Source organism: Cnephaeus nilssonii (assembly GCF_951640355.1).
Source record: "Cnephaeus nilssonii genome assembly, chromosome: 18".
NCBI classification, from domain to species: Eukaryota; Metazoa; Chordata; class Mammalia; order Chiroptera; family Vespertilionidae; genus Cnephaeus; species Cnephaeus nilssonii.
Window position 1 is genome coordinate 43,292,412 of NC_137089.1, and position 21,320 is coordinate 43,313,731.

The 21,320-nt window shown below is 45.7% G+C and overlaps 1 protein-coding gene across 9 annotated transcripts in view; it reads left to right on the forward strand.

Annotated features, from left to right (window-relative positions):
• ZFHX4 (zinc finger homeobox 4) overlaps window positions 1–21,320 on the forward strand; it is a 365,425-nt gene that overhangs the window by 336,969 nt on the left and 7,136 nt on the right. For all 9 annotated transcript variants that reach the window (XM_079796736.1, XM_079796738.1, XM_079796741.1 and 6 more), the window contains 5 exons: window positions 3,605–3,738; window positions 3,961–4,161; window positions 4,923–5,040; window positions 5,742–11,111; window positions 21,240–21,320. The exon at window positions 21,240–21,320 is cut by the window's right edge and continues 7,136 nt beyond it. In XM_079796736.1, coding sequence (XP_079652862.1) covers window positions 3,605–3,738; window positions 3,961–4,161; window positions 4,923–5,040; window positions 5,742–11,111; window positions 21,240–21,320 — 5,904 coding nt within the window. The remainder of the gene's footprint in view (window positions 1–3,604; window positions 3,739–3,960; window positions 4,162–4,922; window positions 5,041–5,741; window positions 11,112–21,239) is intronic.

Genomic DNA, 21,320 nt, shown 5'->3' on the forward strand with positions numbered 1-21,320 from the left:
CAAGAATTAATATAGAGTTTATCCAGATTAATACATTTGCATTGAAAATGTAATATGTCTCTGCCATGGCTAAGGGGACCACTTTTTAATAAGGGAGTAAACACGAGGAAAGATGGAAATTAACCTTCATTATTGCAATTAAAATTATCCTTTCATTCCAGTCTCATTAGAAAGAATACTGTACTGGTAATTATAATTTGGAATTATTTGGCGTTGAATAAACTCTTCTGTTATATTCAAGTTTTATAGTATTCAAATATTATCAAATACCTTGATTCATAAAATATTTAAAAATAACTCAGTATTTTGTTTTATTGTTTTTTTTTCAAGATTTGCTTTGAGTACATATATGTTACTGGATTTTCCTCATTTATTATGAGTATAAACCATTTTTCAACCTTCTGTATTTTAGGGATTGAAAATTATTAAGTAGGCAGCATCTGAATGGAAAGGAATTATGTCATTTTTATATTGCTATCATGCAAGTTACATAATCACATAGCTGACAGATAATCATTGGCTCATCTATTTGGCAGTGCTTGCTTGTAATTGGACTTCATTTCTTAGTTTAAAGATGTTAAAAGGACATTGTTTTTTGAGGATATTGTGATGTCCTTAAATAACACAAAATGAATTATGATATCACCTAAAATTTTTCTCTAGGGTATCAAACTGGGTTTACTTCAAATAAAGTTGCAGGCATAAACTATGAGTAATCCCAGAACTTAATCAAAACTCTCCTAAAATTGGCCCTTATTTAATATATTTCTAGAATAAAACAATTCAGAGAGAGAACTCAAAGTTGAGTCCTTGTAATTTACCAGGAAGGCCATAGTCCCTGAGATTGGCACCCCTTTGAAAAGGAGAAAAAGCACAGTCATGAAATGTAATTTCCATCACTTTGCAAATAACCCGGATGACCTGCCTATCCTTGTGAGTCTGTTTCTGTCATATGTTATTCCAGCTCAGCATTCTTGCTTCTTCCTCTCAATGGCATGCATTTCCGGGGTGCCTACATACAGCTGGGGATGGTGGAATCTAACTTGTATTTATAACTTCTTTCTAATGTAAAATTAAATGGTCTTCTCACAGCTTCTAGCTTTCCTAAGATCATGGTTTAATTAAGTTAATTACACACAAAAAATATTGAAGTTGACCTATATATGGGGTGGAATACTATAGGCAACAGCCATTGCAATAGCTATGAAATGACCCTAAAACTTTTATTTTCTTGATGCAGCACGAATGTCACTAAATTCAAAGGCAATTACATCATTAATGAATATTAATAAGCATAAAAATAATCTGGATTAATTATACCAAATATGTACCCCAATTTTATAGTATAGTTTTAGTAAAATTTCTCATAGCTTAAAATCAGTGTTTTTTGATCCTGTGCAGTACCAATATTAGAATATTTATGCTCATGATAATAAAGCCATAGCTGCTCATTAAATAGATTTAAAAGTTTCTAGAAGGTTTTTTTCTATTGCTGATACCCCACAGGGTCTGCAAGCAACAAGAGTCATGCAAATTCTCTTTTAATTTGTGTGTGACAGTCTTTGATAGCATAGGGAACTGGACAAGCTAATGATTTGGTTGTCTCATTGTACCATGTGCACAAAAGAATGATAAGGGAATATGAGAGTATTATATTCTTAAAGGAGCATATTCTTACCCATTAATGGGGGACTTAAAAAAATCTTCCAGTCTCAAAGAAGAAAGCAAGGGATAAACATTCCTGATGTAAATGACAATCACTTTACACAACTTGAACTGACATTTTAAGCCCTAAATTTTATTTGAAAACACTATCATATTATTTTCTTGAATATTTTAGCACTTTTAATACAACACCACAAAATATAGTCTGCTTTTTAAAAAAAGCTATTTTTGATGCCATCATTAATTATGAAATAAAAATTCCTGTTTTTGACATATCTTTGAATATGAAATATTTGGATTGTGTTAAATCGATATAATGAAGTTCTTCAGTCTATATTCAAATTTAAGTTCATTCAAATACAAATGTGATCAGTTATTTTTTCAAATATCTAGAAGGAACCTATATTTCTCCAAGGCATCTGTAGATATAGGGCACATGTAACAATTCAAATGAAATCTCATGTTTGTAAATCTAGAAATCAGTATAATTATTTGAAAACATCACCAAATCTGTACCTATCGTGATTGTCATTCTGTCATTGGTAGTCCACTTTAATTTTGGTGTCCTCAGAGTCCAAAATTTAAAATGCTTACTTTTAAATTTCTTATTTAAATTTCATGTATTATCTCTACATAACAAATTTATCTTACATAAATTTCATGTATTATCTCTAACCAGGATTGAAAAAAGAATGTAGTTTTTAGTTCCTCTTTACTTTGTTTCCATAACATCCTTGACCTTATTGTTAAATTAAAACTGGGCTATTTCGCAATAAGGTGCAATTTGTTCATTTATATGAACCGTATGTGGATTGAAAAAAAAATCAAGATAAATCTTCATGCACAGCATACAATCAGATTACGCCCAGACTCTATATTCACGCGGGGTCTGATAGCAATCAATGGTTTAGCTTCATTGCATTTCAACATGTATTTGCACCCAGTTGTCCAGTGATAGTATCCTCACCCTGGAAATAATTTAGTTGCAAATTGACTGGAAGATGGTGAAAATTGAAAGTTAAAATTAGAAATACTCATAATAAACAGCAGAAAAAAGGTCAGATGACGCAGTGCTATGATGAGATTGGAATGGCTGGTAAATGAGGTTTTGTGTTTGTCGTGAAATGTATGTGACATGCCTACCCAATGTCGCTGTAATATCCAGCCTCACAGAGGAGATTATCGGGAAAATTGATGCTGGAAAGAATTTTCTGTTAGATTGGGAAATTAGAATCACACTCTTTTTCTTTGATGTGTGTGAGGCTCCTATACGTGACATTGCTTATCTAGGCAAAATTTTAAACCCCCTTAACACCGAATATTTGGATTAACCTCATAAAACAGCCATCTTCTTGAGATGTGAACTCTTAATGTTATATATGCAGCCAAACATGTAAAGCAAAGAGTAAATCACAAAAACAGCAGGAGACATGTATAGTTAATGTTTAAGTCTTCGATTCACCACTTAAAAATGCTATCTTTGTTTCTGAATTAAAAGTAGCTCTTCTCAGAATTTTGAAATGTTTCCCGTGATCAAGAATTTTAGAAAAAAGATAGGCAATTAAACATTAGGAGCAAGAATTATTTTCTAAGTTAGCCTTTGTGAATGGAAGTAGATTTGCTTTCATGTGATAAAGGCAGCCTGAGACGCCAGTGAGCACGTGTTATTGATGAGTCTTTCAAGGTCACCGAGGGTTATCTAAACATGAGACAGGAGTACATTTTAAAATATATTTATAAAGTCCACTTAGTCGGTGGACACAAAGAAGTGTGCGTCTTGCCTTTGGAGATTAGCATCATTTATAAGTGCTTGTCCAGTTCCTTTGGTGGTTCGGTGGGTTTAGAGTCAGCGCTAGATGAAAAACATAGAATCTTTCACGTTTGACGTTGTTGGTCTTTTGAAGTTGACGCGTTCTGTTTTTTTGGGGGGTGGAATCAGGAATAATCACACCAGAAAAGGAGCTAAAAGTCAGTGTGGCGGGAGTGACCCAGCCGCTCCTGCTGGCAAAGGAAGAAGATGTCACAACAAAACGGTCAAAAGCTACAGAGGACAATAAATTCTGTCACGAACAGGTAAATACGTTTTTTTCCTCCCTTTGCTACGTAAACCCATTTTTTATTTTAATTTACTTATTATTACTCCTGGTAGTGTCAGAGCCCCCAACGATTCCATGCTGTTGAAACGCAGACCTTGTGATGGGTGACAAATGAGCCCTCAGTATTGGTATTACTGCTGATACTCTGAGGCCCTCAGACTAACAATAGCATGCGCCGTGTCTGTTCGCTGTCTTCCAGTTCTATCAGTGTCCTTATTGTAACTACAACAGTAGGGACCAAAGTCGCATCCAGATGCACGTCCTGTCGCAGCACTCGGTGCAGCCGGTGGTCTGCTGTCCCCTCTGCCAGGACGTCCTCAGCAACAAGATGCACCTGCAGCTGCACTTGACGCACCTGCACAGCGTCTCCCCGGACTGCGTGGAGAAGCTGCTCATGACAGTAAGGACCCCACGTGTTGGCGTGCGTGTGACGTAATCTCTGGAAAGGTAGCAACACCAAATCTGCACTTAAACGGTCCGTAGCGATGTATTTCTTCCTCGTGACGCAAAGCTGTCTCCCTGACCGTGTTATAGAAATCGCAGTCCCAGGCCCCTCTGTTCTCTCTTCTGCTAGGGAACTAAATATGATACAGGCGTAGATTGTTCAGTAACACGTATTTTACAGTCTCGTGTTTATATCTATAATGTTAACCAGATGAGTCACATGGACACACTGAGTTTCAAACTTTCTTGAGTATCAGGATGAAGACATACTAGTAGACCTACAAAAACAGTTTTAGCCGAAACCGGTTTGGCTCAGTGGATAGAGCATCAGCCTGCGGACTGAAAGGTCCCAGGTTCGATTCCGGTCAAGGGCATGTACCTTGGTTGCGGGCACATCCCCAGTAGGGGGTGTGCAAGAGGCAGCTGATCGATGTTTCTCTCTCATCGATGTTTCTAACTCTATCCCTCTCTCTTCCTCTCTGTAAAAAATCAATAAAATATATTTTAAAAAAAAACAGTTTTAAAAAGGGAAAGAAAGAACACAGCATTGTAATGGTGTTGATCTGAAATTGGAAGGGCGAGCAGTGGCCTGTAAGAGCCGCGAAGTGGCTGCTTTGGCTGGAGAAACCTAAGAGAGATGCAACTGCCCAACGGCAGATGTGGTGGCGTCTTTGAATGTTGGGGTACCTTTGACATGAGCCCCTTTGGTCTTCACAGGTGCCTGTGCCCGATGTGATGATGCCAAACAGTTTGCTGCTGCCCGCAGCTGCCTCTGAGAAATCGGAGCGGGACACGCCTGCAGCCGGCACAGCGGAGGGCTCTGGGAAATATTCAGGTATGCCCGCCTGTGACTGTGTCTGCGGAAAACACGCTTCAAGGCTTGCGTTTGTGGTGGTGCATGAAGGTTTTTACCAGGCGTCCTCAAACTACGGCCCGCGGGCCACATGCGGGTGTTTTTGCCGTTTTGTTTTTTTACTTCAAAATAAGATATGTGCAGTGTGCATAGGAATTTGTTCATAGTTTTTTTTTAAACTATATAGTCCGGCCCTCCAACGGTCTGAGGGACAGTGAACTGGCCCCCTGTTTAAAAAGTTTGAGGACCCCTGGTTTTTACTATCAAAGAGTCAGAACAAAGGTACCGAGGAAAAGTATATCCCAAGAGCCATAGTTTTCAATGCATATTTAGTGTCTGGCTGTCTGTCACGGCCGAGTGTCAGTGACCACGAATATTCTTGGCTCTAATTCCTGGACACGGAGGCCTGGCCCTCAGTGTCAGGCTGATTGTATGTAGCAGACTAGAATTACCTTCGAGTTCTTTTCTTCTGTATCCTGAAATTCCTCGAGGTCGGAGGTGATTTGATACTCACCTTTGTGTCCACAGTGCCTCTCACAATGCTTGCAACATAGTAGTTGCTCAATAAATAGTTCTCTAAGGAATCAATTAAACAGAAACCTGTAGAGGCTCCTACTTATAATAGTTATGAGCCTGTATCCCTTCTCCCTGTAAGCGATCTGTCTGTGCTTTCTCCCGCACAGGTGAGAGTCCAGTGGATGACAAAAGTATGGCAGGTCTTGACGATGCCAAGGCCAGCGTGGAAATCAAGAGCGAGGAGCAGAAACCAGCTAAAGAGCCCATGGACGTGTCCGAATGGAACAAAAACGGCAGCAAGGATGTGAAAGTCCCCGACCCCCTGCCAGATCCGCTGAGTGAGCCGCAGAAGCGGCAGCCGCTGTCGGTGTCCGACCGCCACGTGTACAAGTTCCGCTGTAACCACTGCAGCCTGGCCTTCAAGACGATGCAGAAGCTGCAGATCCATTCCCAGTACCACGCGATCCGGGCCGCCACCATGTGCAACCTCTGCCAGCGCAGCTTCCGTACGTTCCAGGCTTTAAAAAAACACCTGGAAGCCGGCCACCCCGAGCTGAGCGAAGCCGAGCTCCAGCAGCTGTGCGCCTCCCTGCCTGTGAACGGCGAGCTGTGGGCCGAGGGCGAAGCCATGGCCCCGGACGACCCCGCCCTCGAGCAGGAGATGGAGAGGGAGTACGAGGTGGACCAGGAGGGGAAGGCGAGCCCCGTAGGGAGTGACAGCAGCTCCATTCCGGATGACCTGGGCTCTGAACCAAAGCGGACCTTGCCCTTCAGGAAAGGGCCAAACTTCACGATGGAGAAGTTCCTCGATCCCTCCCGCCCGTATAAGTGTACAGTGTGCAAAGAGTCCTTCACCCAGAAGAACATCCTCTTGGTCCATTACAACTCCGTTTCTCACCTGCACAAGTTGAAAAAGGTGCTGCAGGAGGCCTCCAGCCCCGTGCCTCAGGAGACCAGCAGCGGCGCCGACAACAAACCCTACAAGTGCAGCATCTGCAACGTCGCCTACAGCCAAAGCTCCACCTTGGAAATCCACATGCGGTCCGTGCTCCACCAGACCAAGGCCAGGGCCGCCAAGCTGGAGCCCGGCGGCCACGGCCTGGCGGCCAGCGTGGGCAGCCCCGGCCAAGGGCTGTTGGAGGCCATGAGCTTGGCCTCCGTCAGCAGCAAAGATACCCACTTAGATGCCAAAGAATTAAGTAAAAAGCAGGCTCCGGACCTCCTCTCGGCGCAGCCGCCGCACCCCCCGCCGCAGTCACCAGCACAGATCCAGATGCAGCTCCAGCAGGAGCTGCAGCAGCAGGCTGCCTTCTTCCAGCCTCAGTTCCTCAACCCGGCCTTCCTGCCGCATTTCCCCATGACCCCCGAGGCTCTGCTCCAGTTCCAGCAGCCGCAGTTTCTCTTCCCTTTCTACATCCCCGGCGCCGAGTTCAGCCTGGGGCCCGAGCTGGGCCTGCCGGGCTCTGCCGCGTTTGGGATGCCCGGCATGACGGGCATGGCCGGGTCCTTGCTCGAAGACTTGAAGCAGCAGATTCAGACCCAGCATCACGTGGGCCAGACGCAGCTGCAGCTCCTCCAGCAGCAGGCACAGCAGTACCAGGCCCCGCAGCCCCCGCTGCCGTCCCAGAAGCCGCCCCCGCAGCCGCAGCCGCCAGCCGGCAAGCTCCTGAAACCAGACCCGGCCGGCCTGGCGGGGGCCGAAGGCCCGGCCGGGAAGGATGGACCCTCTTACAAGGAGGCCGAAGAGAGTGCGGAGAAGCAAGACAGACCAAAGCAAGAATTGACCGGGGAAGGGGAAGGACTCAAAGAAGGCAAAGACTCCAGGAAGCCCAAGTCCCTGGAACCGTGCATCCCGCCCCCGAGGATCGCCTCCGGGGCCAGAGGGAATGCGGCCAAGGCCCTGCTGGAGAACTTCGGCTTCGAGCTGGTCATCCAGTACAACGAGAACCGGCAGAAGGTGCAGAAGAAGGGCCGCGCCGGGGACGGGGACGGCTCGGAGAAGCTGGAGTGCGGCACGTGTGGGAAGCTCTTCTCCAACGTCCTCATCTTGAAGAGCCACCAGGAGCACGTGCACGGGCAGTTCTTCCCCTACGGAGCCCTCGAGAGGTTTGCCCGCCAGTACCGGGAGGCCTATGACAAGCTGTACCCCATCTCGCCGCCTTCGCCGGAGACGCCCCCTCCGCCGCCGCCCCCGCCTCCTCCCCCGCTGCCCCCAGCGCCCCCTCAGCCGTCCCCCCTGGGGCCGGTGAAGATGCCAAGCTCGGTGTCTGCTCCCCTGCAGGCTCCGCCCCCCACCCCGCCGCCGCCCCCGCCGCCCCCTCCGCCCCCTCCGCCCCCGCCGCCGCCCCCGCCTCCCTCGGCGCCCCCGCAGGTCCAGCTGCCCGTGTCCCTGGACCTCCCGCTCTTCCCCTCCATCATGATGCAGCCCGTGCAGCACCCGGCGCTCCCCCCGCAGCTGGCCCTGCAGCTGCCCCAGATGGACGCGCTGTCCGCCGACCTCACCCAGCTGTGCCAGCAGCAGCTCGGCCTCGACCCCAGCTTCCTGCGCCACTCCCAGTTCAAGCGCCCGCGGACCCGCATCACGGACGACCAGCTCAAGGTCCTGCGGGCCTACTTCGACATCAACAACTCCCCGGGCGAGGAGCAGATCCAGGAGATGGCGGAGAAGTCGGGCCTCTCCCAGAAGGTCATCAAGCACTGGTTCCGCAACACGCTCTTCAAGGAGCGGCAGAGGAACAAGGACTCGCCCTACAACTTCAGCAACCCGCCCATCACGGCGCTGGAGGACCTCCGCCTGGACCCGCAGCCCGCGCCGCTGGAGCAGTACAAGGCGGACGCCGCCTTCAGCAAGCGGTCCTCGCGCACCCGCTTCACCGACTACCAGCTCCGGGTCCTGCAGGACTTTTTTGACACCAACGCTTACCCCAAAGACGACGAGATCGAGCAGCTCTCCACCGTTCTCAACCTCCCCACCCGCGTCATCGTGGTGTGGTTCCAGAACGCGCGGCAGAAGGCGCGCAAGAGCTACGAGAACCAGGCCGAGGCCAAGGACGCGGAGAAGCGCGAGCTGACCAACGAGCGCTACGTCCGCACCAGCAGCATGCAGTACCAGTGCAAGAAGTGCTCCGTGGTGTTCCCGCGCATCTTCGACCTCATCACGCACCAGAAGAAGCAGTGTTACAAGGACGAGGACGACGACGCGCAGGACGAGAGCCAAACCGAGGACTCCATGGACGCCACCGACCAGCTGGTGTACAAGCACTGCTCGGCCGCCGGCCCGACGGACGCGGCCAAAAACGCCCCGGCCCCGGCGGCCAGTTCTGGCTCCGGGACCAGCACCCCTCTGGTTCCGTCGCCCAAACCTGAGCCCGAGAAGACCTCTCCCAAACCGGAATATCCCACCGAGAAGCCAAAGCAGAGCGACCCCTCTCCCCCTGCTCCAGGCGCCAAGCCGGCCCCACCCTCCGCGTCCACCTCCTCGGACCCGCCGCCGGCCTCGGCCGCCCCGCCCCAGCCCCCCAAGCAGCCCCCGCTGATGGGGAGACCCCCCTCGGCCTCGCAGACCCCGGTCCCGTCCAGCCCCCTGCAGCTGGCCCTGCCGCCCCTGCAGAACAGCCTACCTCCGCAGCTCCTGCAGTACCAGTGCGACCAGTGCGCCGTGGCCTTCCCCAGCCCGGAGCTCTGGCAGGAGCACCAGCACGTGCATTTCCTCGCGGCTCAGAACCAGTTCCTCCACTCCCCCTTCCTGGAGAGGCCGCTCGACATGCCCTACATGATCTTCGACCCCAACAACCCGCTGATGACCGGGCAGCTGCTGAGCGGTTCTCTGGCCCAGATGGCCCCGCAGGCGGGCGCCTCCCACCCCGCGGCCCCCGCCGCCGCCGCCGTGCTGAAGAGGAAGCTGGAGGACAAAGAGGACCACACGTGCAGCGAAAAGGAGGGCGGCAACAGCGGCGAGGACCAGCACCGCGACAAACGCCTGCGCACCACCATCACCCCCGAGCAGCTGGAGATCCTCTACGAGAAGTACCTGCTGGACTCCAACCCCACCCGCAAGATGCTGGACCACATCGCCCGGGAGGTGGGGCTGAAAAAGCGGGTCGTGCAAGTCTGGTTCCAGAACACGCGCGCCCGGGAGCGCAAGGGCCAGTTCCGGGCCGTGGGGCCGGCCCAGTCCCACAAGCGGTGCCCCTTCTGCCGCGCCCTGTTCAAGGCCAAGTCGGCCCTGGAGAGCCACGTCCGCTCTCGGCACTGGAACGAGGGGAAGCAGGCCGGGTACAGCTTGCCCCCCAGCCCTCTGATCGCCCCCGAAGAGGGCGGGGAGAGCCCCCAGAAATACATCTATTTTGATTACCCGTCCTTGCCGCTAACGAAAATGGACCTGTCGAGCGAGAACGAGCTGGCGTCCACCGTGTCAACGCCCGTGAGCAAGACGGCAGAGCTGTCCCCCAAGAACCTGCTCAGCCCTTCCTCCTTCAAAGCAGAGGGCCCCGAGGACGTGGAGACCCTGGGCGCCCCTCCCGCCGAGGCCGGGTACGACCAGGGCAAGACGGACTTCGACGAGACGTCATCCGTGAACACCGCCCTCAGCGACGCCACCACGGGCGACGAGGGCACCGCCGAGGTGGAGAGCGCCCTGGGGAGCTCTGGGGACGGGAAGCCGGCCGTGTCGCCCAAAGAGCCCAAAACCCTGGACGCTTTGCCCAAAACGGCCACCACACCCACCGCCGAGGTCTGCGAGGAGAAGTTCCTCTTCTCTCTCACCAGCCCCTCCATGCATTTCAGCGATAAAGACGGCGACCACGACCAAAGCTTTTACATCACCGATGACCCCGACGACAACGCCGACCGCAGCGAGACGTCCAGCATCGCCGACCCGAGTTCCCCCAATCCCTTCGGGTCCGGCAACCCTTTCAAATCCAAAGGTCACGACCGACCGGGTCACAAGCGTTTCCGAACTCAGATGAGCAACCTGCAGCTCAAGGTCCTCAAGGCCTGCTTCGGGGACTACCGCACGCCCACCATGCAGGAGTGCGAGATGCTGGGCAGCGAGATCGGCCTGCCCAAGCGCGTGGTCCAGGTGTGGTTCCAGAACGCGCGGGCCAAGGAAAAGAAGTTTAAAATCAACATCGGGAAGCCTTTCATGGTCAATCAGGGCGGAAGCGAAGGCACCAAACCAGAGTGCGCCCTGTGCGGGGTGAAGTACTCCGCCCGCTTGTCCATCCGAGACCACATCTTCTCCAAACAGCACATCGCAAAAGTGAGGGAGACGGTCGGGAGCCAGCTGGATCGGGAGAAAGATTACTTGGCTCCGACCACCGTTCGGCAGCTGATGGCCCAGCAAGAGCTTGACCGGATCAAGAAAGCTTCGGATGTGCTGGGCTTGGCGGTGCAGCAACCGAGCCTGGTGGACAGCGGCCCTCTCCACGGCATCAGCCTCCCCGCAGCCTACCCGGGGCTCCCTGCGCTTCCTCCCGTCCTCCTCCCCGGAATGAACGGTCCGTCCTCCTTGCCCGGGTACCCACAGAATTCAAACAGTAAGTCGCTTCAGTCTCATCCATTAGTAATGTGAGGCAGCTGATCCCATATAACTACGAACAGGGTACGTTTGAATCTCTTCATTTCAGTGAGTGAAGAGCCATTAGATAATTTCAAATATATATTTTTTGAAATTGGCGAAAATTAACAACCAGGAAGCAAGTCTACCTGAACTTACGCAGAAAAATAAAGACTAGCTAGGTCACAGCTAGTCTTAGAAATCTCTTCATTATTTATATCATTACATCTTTATGTCTTAGAAATGTTCCTTTTATAGAAGCATTTCAATATAGTTTTCAAATGGCATTTAAGCACAAGCATGTGGCGTATTGTTTGGTGAACATACTAAGAAAGTGAAGCATTAACTAATACATTTATTGGTATCTTAATTTATGTTCTTTCCAAGGGAGGCTTTTTTATTTGTTTTTTGTTTTCTCCTACTTACATGCCTGGAAGTTCAAAAGTTAAGGGCCTCTAGCCACAGGAATTCACCCACAGTACACCTGCCAGTCAATAAAGCTTATATTTAGTTTCACTACTAACAATATGACTTCTGGGACAATTTTTAATTTGATTGTAAAGATTTTGGACAGTAAGATTTTGATTTTTGTAGCAGCCATTGTTGCTTATTATTTAAATTAATGTGCAGCCTTAGAGGTATATTAATATTACTCCATGCCCTCCTACCCCTCGCTCCACCCCAGCCATATAATTAAGTCAAACAAAATTATAAAGCTTTCTGAGGCAACCCCAGAAGATGAATCCAATTCGGTGCTCATTAAGAGTAATGTAATTTGTGCAGGTTCAGAACATTTCATGAATGAGTAAAGGTACGCGGTTCTATTAGGTTAAAACAGTTGAATACAGTGAGCTAGGCAAGGCCATAGCCAAACATATAACAAATGTTAAATGTTTTATATGTTATATAAAAGTTATATATTATGCAAAATAGAAAAAAATGGTTCTCATAATTTCTTCTTTAACGTAAGTTTTATTTTTCAAATTAACAGTGATATTTTTTTCTTTTTGAAAGGGGATTTTGACATTATAGACTTTTCTAGAATTACATATTTCTAGAAAAAACACATTGGATAGCTTTTTTATTTACACAAATTGAACTTTTACATAAATGTCAAACTTTTCAATCTCATCCTTTTCTTTTTTTTAATTAAATCTTTATTGTTGAAAGTATTACATATGTTCCCTTATTTTTCTCCCATTGACCCCTTATAGCCCTCCCCCCTCTCCCCTGCCCCAGGCCTCTACCATCCTATTGTCTGTGTCCATGGGTTATGCATATATGCATACAAGGTCTTTGGTTGATCTCTTCCCACCCACCCATCCTCCCCTGCATTCCCTTTGAGGTTCGACAGTCTGTTCCATGCTTCTGTGTCTCTGGATCTATTTTGTTCAACAGTTTATTTTGCTCATGAGATTCCACATATGAGTGAGATCATGTGATACTTGTCTTTCTCTGACTGGCTTATTTCACTTAGCATAATGCTCTCCAGGTCCCTCCATGCTGTCTCAAAGGGTAAGAGATCCTTCTTTTTTTACTGCTGCATAGTATTCCATGGTGTAAATGTATTTACAGCTTTTCTATCCACTCAATTGCTGATGGACACTTGGGCTGTTTCCATATCTTAGCTATTGTAAATTGTGCTGCTATGAACATAGGGATGAATACATTTTTTTCTGATTTGTGTTTTCATATTTAATTTTTTGAGGAAACTCCATACTGTTCTCCACAGTGGCTGCACCAGTCTGCATTCCCACCAGCAGTGTACTAGGGTTCCCTTGTCTCCACATCATTGCCAGCATTTGTCATTTGTTTATGGTAACCATTCTGACAGATGTGAGGTGATACCCATTGTCACTTTAATTTACATGTCTCAGATGATCAGTGATTTTCAGCATTTTTTTCATATGTCTCTTGGACATCTGTATGTCCACTTTGGAGAAGAGTCTATTTAAGTCCTTTGCCCATTTTTCAATTGGCTTGTTTTCCTTTGGTTAAGTTGTGTGAGTTCCTAGTTTGGATATTAACCCTTTATCAGATGTATCATTGCCAAATACACTGAGTGGCCAGATTATTATGATCTCTGAACGCAAAATAATCTGGTCACTCAGTGTGTGTGTGTGTGTGTGTGTGTGTGTGTGTATTAGAGGCCTGGTGCATGAATTCGTGCATGGGTGGGGTCCGGCCAGCCTGGCCAGGGGGAGGGGACATGGGCTGTTGGCCGGCCTGCCTGCTGGTTGAACTCCTGGTTGAGGGGACAATTTGCATAGTAGCCTTTTATTATATAGGATATACACTGAGTAGCCAGATTATTATGTGTTCAGAGATCATAATAATCTGGCCACTCAGTGTAGTTCTCCCACACAGTGGGCTCCCTTTTCATTTTGTTGATGGTTTCTTTTGCTGTGCAAAAGCCTTTTACTTTAATGTAGTCCCATTTGTTTTCTCCTTAGTTTCCTTTGCCCTAGGACAGTGGTTGGCAAACCGCGGCTTGTGAGCCACATGCGGCTCTTTGGCCCCTTGAGTGTGGCTCTTCCACAAAATACCACGTACCCTAATTAAATAACAATGTACCTACCTATATAATTTAAGTTTAAAAAATGTGGCTCTCAAAAGAAATTTCAATCGTTGTACGGTTGATATTTGGCTCTGTTGACTAATGAATTTGCCAACCACTGCCCTAGGCGATGTATCTGCAAACATATTGCTATGAGAGATGCCTGAGGTTTTGCTGCCTATGATTTCTTCTAGGATAAAGTTTCACTTTTTACATTTAAGTCTTTTATCCATTTTGGGTTTATTTTTGTTTATGGTGTAAGTTGGTGGTCTAGCTTCATTTTTTTTGCATGTATCTGTCCAATTTATTGAAGAGACTATATTGACCCCATTGTATGCTCTTGCCTCCTTTGTCAAATATTCATTGAGCATAATGGTTTGGGTTGATTTCTGGGGTCTCTGTTCAGTTCTATTGATCTATATGTCTGCTCTTGTGCCAGTACCAGGCTGTTTTGATTATAATGGCTTTGTAGTATAATTTGATATCTGGTATTGTGATCCCTCCAACTTTGTTCTTCTTTCTCAAGATTGCTGCGGCTATTCGGGGGGTCTTTTTTGGTTCCATATAAATTTTTGGAATATTCTAGATCTGTGAAATATGCCATTGGTATTTTAATAGGGTTTGCATTGAGTCTGTAGATTGCTATGGGTAGTATGGATGTTTTAATGTTAATTCTACCAATCCAGGAAGACTTATTTATATCTTCTTCTCTTTTTACAACGTCCTATTGTTTTCCAAGTAAAAGTCTTTTACCTCCTTGGTTAAGTTTATTCCTAGGTATCTTAATTTTTTTGTTGCTATGGTAAATGAGATTGTTTAGTTTCTCTTTCTGAGAATTCATTATTAATGTATAAAAATGCCGTCGATTTCTGGGTGTTAATTTTGTATCCTGCTACATTGCCGAATTCCTTTATTAAAAAATCTAGTAGTTTTTTTGTGGCTAGGATTTTCTATGTACAATATCATGTCATCTGCGAATGAGTGTTACTTCCTTCTTTCCAATTTGGATACCTTTTATGTTTTCTTCTTGTCTGATCGCTGTGGGTAGGACTGCCAGTACTGTGGCGAACAGGAGTGGTGAAAGTGAACATCCCTGTCCTTTTCCTGTTCTTAGGGGACAAGATTTTAGTTTTTGTCCATTGAGTATGATGTTCACTGTAGGTTTATCATATATGGCCTTTATTATGTTGAGGTATGATCCCTCCATTCCACTTTGCCGAGAGTTTTTATCAAAAATGGGTGTTGGATTTTTTGAATGCTTTTTCTGCGTCTGTTAACATGATCATGTGATTTTTGTTTTTCAATTTATTTGTTGTATCACATTTACTGATTTGCGAATATTGTACCAGCCTTGCATCCCCGGGATAAATCCCACTTGGTCATGGTGTATGATCTCTTTAATATATTGCTGGATCTGATTTGCTAATATTTTGTTGAGGATTTTAGCATCTATGTTCATTAGGGATATTGGCCTGTAGTTCTCTTTCTTTGGAATGTGTACCTGGTTTTGGAATTAGGATAATGCTGGCCTCATTAAAAGAGATTGGAGGTGTTCCTTCCTCTTGGATTTTTTTTTAAATAGTTTCAGGAGGATAGGTGTTAGTTCTTCTTTAGTAAAACTCCCCCATGAAGCCGTCCTCATCTTTTCTTATAAAAACAAAACATGCCATATGATCTTAGGAGATATTCCTATTTTAACTTTTACCTTTGGAAACGTGAAACAGTGGCACCACGTGGCCTATTGGCTGCGGCCAGCTCACCTGGCTCCCTGTCCTGAGTGACCTGTTGGCTTTAGGGAAGCAGGAAGGGTCTGTACACAGAGAGAACATTGCCCCTTCCTTGAACTGTCACCGTGTACTCCCCCCCCCACCCCCACCCCCGATTAGACTTTGGGCTTCATTATCTAGATATTCTTGGGGCCTTAAATATCAGCTACAACTACGTGTTTTGTTTGTACATTTTGTCAGAATTGCTTATAAGAATAATGCAATGGGTATTTTGCATATGACTATCAGTTTCTGTTCCTACTTTATATGTCACTGTGATTATTAATTGACACCTAGAAAAATGTTTTATGTGGAAAAACGCTTGTGATCGGTTATATAAAAGACTTTTCCCACATAAAGTATAATGTGAAAAACTAAACAGTAATGTGAAAAACTAAACAGTAATGTAAAGTTTAAAATGTTAAATAAAATATTGGGTAAAATAGAGGAACATCTGGTACTTTACAGGCACTAAGAACACTCCAAGTGTCTGTGGTCATTGATGCCTGTGCAGTCGCCCCTCTAAATAGTGGTCACAGCATCTTGCTTTCCTCTCCACGGGATCAGAGGCCTTGGCCTGGACAATCGGTCCTTGGCGGACAGTCCTGTCTGACAGAAAGTGATCAGGGGAGAGAGAGAAGATGTGTATGACATAGATACCCTAACCTTCCTCCTCATTCAGCTCAGCATAAATGCAGGGTGCCTCCTCCCCTGACACGTGGGCCCTGTCCATACCTACCCGAGCTGCGGGAGGGTGTGCAGGCAGGGCCTCTGCCGTGAGCAGTACCCTTATGCATCGGACACCGAGGACCTCAGCGCTAGGTGTACCTGCTGCTTCATTAAATCCTGGACCCAAACAGATTGGAGAGTGTTATAAAAAGGGTGTGTGTGTGAACATACCTACTGCAATTTCTCATGAATTCGTTTTTTTAATTTTTATTTTGATAGATTTTAAACTTAGCACAGCAGATTACCAGCAGGACCTCATCTGAGAGCCTGAGTTCCCATCCTTCCCTGTTCACTTATGTCTAGGTTAGCTCAGTGGTCGGCAAACCGCGGCTCTGTTGACTAATGAGTTTGCCGACCACTGGACTAGACTAAATGTTACCGTGTAGTTGGAAGCTCTGAGGATTAGGCAATTGTGACATATTGTGTGCAAAGAGGTAAAGGGTAGTATATGACAGTGGTTGGAAAACTCATTAGTCAACAGAGCGGCAAACCGCGGCTCGGGAGCCGCATGTGGCTCGCGAGCCGCGGTTTGCCGACCACTGGGTTAGCTGACCTGTGGTGGGTAAAGCTGAATATTTTAGGCATCTTGCAAGGGGAGCTATGCTTCTCCATCTTCCTACTGTATTCTTTCTCATCACTCAAATACCTCCTTTGCTTTATGGGAGAAATAGACATACCAGCAAGGTGAAGTCAAAAGGAGAAAATTACTTCATAAGTAGAATGTTTCTGTATTTCTCACAATAATTTACCTACATGACTAAACTTTGAGAATATGCCCTGTTCATCTTGGGCCCATTTTAATGGGATTTTAGTTATGCAAAAATCTCCATTTTAAAATACTCTATCCCTTTGGAGGTAAGTTTGAAGGTTTGACCCTAAGGAAATCACTGAAAAGGGACTCCATTAAGTATGAGCGGTTCCGTAAAGCAGTAAGTGATTCCAAAGGCTACACCTGTGAGGGTGTACATTCGTTGCCATGGACATGTTCAGTTTTAGTATTTACCAACCTCTAAGTGTCCTGGTTTAAACATATTTTTTCTTCTTTTTTTTTGGGCAGAAGTGCTGTTTACCAGCTTTGATGCTCACAAAACTTCCTTGCCTCACTTCCAAGAAATTGTCACATTATTTAGTCTTTCAAGATCACGAAGGCAGCTCTTTTGAGGGTAATGCACATCACGTGTGCCTTCGCTTTTAAAGAAAAGGAATTATTTTCTGCTTAAAAAATTTTCCACATTTGTCTTTTTCTATCACGATCATGTGCAAGAAGGGTGAGTGGTGAAAAATATCACAAGCCTGTACGCCTGGAAAAAATTAGAAAAGTTTAAATTGACATTTTATCCTTGAGTATGTTAGCTTCCTTTTGAGAGGGGGGAGAACTCAAGATGAATAGAGACTTGATTTTCTATTTTTAACATATTTACTTTATCGTTTTAAGCAGCGTCTGATTTTTATATGTTCCATTAGTGTTTGGAAATACTGCCCAACCCAATTTCCTTACATGGGACTTCAGAACATGCCTTGTGCATTTTTCTCATACTTCAGTGTAATTTACTAGCACAGTTGTGGTAAATCTAGATAAGAGTAAGTCTTTAGTAATTTTATCACAATTTTCTGTGGCCCTGAGTATATAATTACTTTTATTTTCACCTCCAAAATAAATTTTCTCTCTAGGATACCTAGATCAAAGAATCACGGGGAAAAGGAACCACATCTAAGTTCATTGTGAGACAGGCATTTTCTTCCAAAAACATTACTTTGGGGGGAAACCAAACAAAATTATGGTAGTTTGATTACCTGTAGGTAAACTTGGAGGCTCTTAGTAGGAGTTAGGGAACGGGAAAGAATGCGTCCGATTCCACACTGTGATCACTGTTCAGTTTTTCTCTTCTGTTTCTGGTTTTCCTATATCTGTTGGCTACTGACCTTTTGACTGCAAATTTTTACAAGCTTATGGCTTTTACTAGTAGGCCCGATGTACATGGTTCAGTATCCTGAATCTGCATCTCTTTCCTAAAATTTTCAGCTGATTATTTAACTCTGCTTAGTCCTCGAGATGTCGAATTCCTAGAAATCCCTAATAGTTTTGGACTACAGTAGTTGGGATTTAAGAAGACGATTGCATGACCTTTACTTCATTGTATGACTTCTTGATAGGAACCTGTAGACCCTGTCTGATCGGAAAGCATACTCAACAACCATTTTTTTAAGTCTCTTAGTTCCTTAAAATTTTTCTTAAATTCTCATGACACAGAGATGAGTGAGCCAACAATTTTGTTAGATTTATGGGGAAAAACACGGGGGGAAAGGTATTCAATTACTTAGTTGAAGTCTCATTGTACTAGACTTAGAGGTAAGGTTGGCTTTATGAGGAGGCCAAGAAGCTGGCTACCAACATGGTGTCATTTTAACATGCAAGGAAGGCTCTGTTGTCCTTAGTAAAGCTTCTTCCACCTGGAATCACTCATGCCTGAAAGTCTGTAATTAGATAATTTCTTTGACTAAATGCATTATCCTCTGTGAAATGTAAAATAGTACAGAATATCATAGTGGGAAGAAACCTCAATCTAGTACTAGTATATATGAAGCCTTTTCAGAAATAGATGTATTCATATTTTTGGTTTTTTTTTTCTTGAAAATAACATTTTATGCAGAGGCAAGTAGAAGATACCAGGCATAGTGGTGTAGGAGTCAAAGCAAGGGAGTTGAGGGTTTGGGCCCCCAAAAGCAATTCCATTATGTCACAATTTTGTCTGAGTCCCCAGAATCAAGAAGTTTATCATACTAAGTTGGATGTATTAAAGACCAGGAAATTTACTCATTCATTTTTACCATACCCTGCAAAACTTAAGTCATTTTAAATTTATTTCAATGGTGCAGGCCATTTTTCTGTAAATCATAGATACTGTTATCAGTTTCTCCCCAAAACACAATGTTACTTTCAAGGATTTGTTTTTTTTTCTCTTTTTTTTATGCTATAGCTCTAGTAAAACATTTTCTTAAACAAGATTTTTAGCATCTGTCCTCACCACTGAAACAACTACAGGACTTACTTCAGAGCAGGTCAGGGATGAGTTGGGTTTGGTAGGTTACAAAGAAGAGGAGCTGGTAGAAAGCCAAGCTAATTGACAGGAATCTGATAACAGTGAGGGTGATCTTTGAGGACTTAGAGCACCTTGAATTGTAAGCTAAGCCTAAGAAAAGCTTTCTGAGCTGGGTAAAGACCAATGAAGACACTAAAGTTTTTTTTCTAGCTATAGAAATAGAAACAGGCAGTTTTTGTGTCACTTCAAAACAATTTTTTTTAAGCACCCAAATGCTTCATTTAGCATGGAGGTAAGATGTTGACCAATAGTCAGAAGATGATTGTCTTAAATCTCTGATCATTCTCTCTACAGCTATGCACCAATAATTTAAACTCCGCTCACCTTCTGTCTGATTCATTCTCCCATTAGGCCTCCAGCACAGTCCTTGTTCTGATCATTCAGTGGTGAGCCTTCCGTTGATCAATAATGAACCAGCACCCATCCTGGAGGGAGAGCGCACTGGATCCTCCATCCCAGGGTTTTAAGGGCAGAGAGTATAGGGGAGGTTCCAGGGAAAGATCTCAATAGCCTATTCAGTAGCTTTCCAGGTGCGTCCATGCAGAGTTTTGGTCTCCACTGATGGATTGGCCGGCACTAGGGCAGGGGGTCATTATTCAGTGCAGCTGGTCCTGCTGCTTCTCTGGGCCTGGAGCTGAAATACAACTGAGGCCTAGATGTTATCTCTCGGGAGGAAAGGTCAGGGGGTCCAAACAGCAATATGCCAGGGAAGGAAAAGTCAAGGTCCCACCCAATAATTGGTTGTCCTTGTTAGGCACCTGGGGCTTTCCATCCTGTGACCTTCTGTACCTGGCCCATCGTCCTTGCTCTGCTTCATGTCTGTGTAACTGCCTACAACACAGCCAACTGAGCCACCAGGACAAGTGGGTGAAGCCATTTTTTAATACAAAAAGCAAAGCCTGAAGGAGCATTTTGTTGGGGGAGGGGGTTGATAAAGTTGAGCCTTAATACCTCCCATTCCTATCAAGTACTCTCTGAGCCAAATTGTCGGCATGGCAACGAGGAGCTTAACCTGCACCCTGAAAAAGGAGATCATCGCAACCATGCCCAGTCCTCCTCATGAGCAGCTGTCATCCCACTGCCGTTTGGTTTTGGGGGTCTTCATGGTCATTTACGCCTGCTATTAAATTAGCTTATCACCTTCTTTCTCCAATGTAAATGCATTTGTCTACTGAAACTTAGGCAGATGGATTTCATTGAAATTTTTTTCATTTTTTAAATTTTCTTTTTTGATTAAGGTATTACATATGTGTCCTTATCCCCCGCCTTGGAATTTGATAGCTAATTATTTTTTTGTGAACGTGGTAATTATCAGCCTGTTTGAGTGAAGGAGAGTGGGTCTGCCTTCCCAGTGGTAGAATGAAAATTGGTTAAGCCCTAACCGGTTTGGCTCAGTGGATAGAGCGTCGGCCTGCGGACTCAAGGGTCCCAGGTTCGATTCCGGTCAAGGGCATGTACCTTGGTTGTGGGCACATCCCCAGTAGGGAGTGTGCAGGAGGCAGCTGATCGATGTTTCTCTCTCATCGATGTTTCTAACTCTCTATCCCTCTCCCTTCCTCTCTGTAAAAAAATAAATAAATAAATAAATAAATAAATGAAATATATTTTTAAAAAATGGTTAAAATGAATAACTGAGTAGAAATCTTGCAAAGTTTACCAACATGGAGATGTCCTTTTTCTCACCTTCCGTCTTTCATACTATCAGAGAGCCTTTGTTTCCCGGGTCCAATGTTGCCAGCCTATGCAGATGTCATTCCTTGAGTTACGGTGGGGGTTAAAACGAATATAAGAAGTATGACAATCTCAGGACAGCTGGTGCAGGCAAACTTCCGAGTGTGTGTAATGGATCTTTGGGGACGTGGCCATGGCCGCAGTTGAGTTCCGTTTAGGGTTAAGCATCAGTCTTCCTGTGACTCCATGCACTGACGGTGTCATCTCTCTGTTGTCGTTTTCAGCTTTAACGCCTCCCGGTGCAGGCATGCTTGGGTTTCCCACTTCAGCAACTTCGTCTCCTGCCCTGTCTCTCAGCAGTGCCC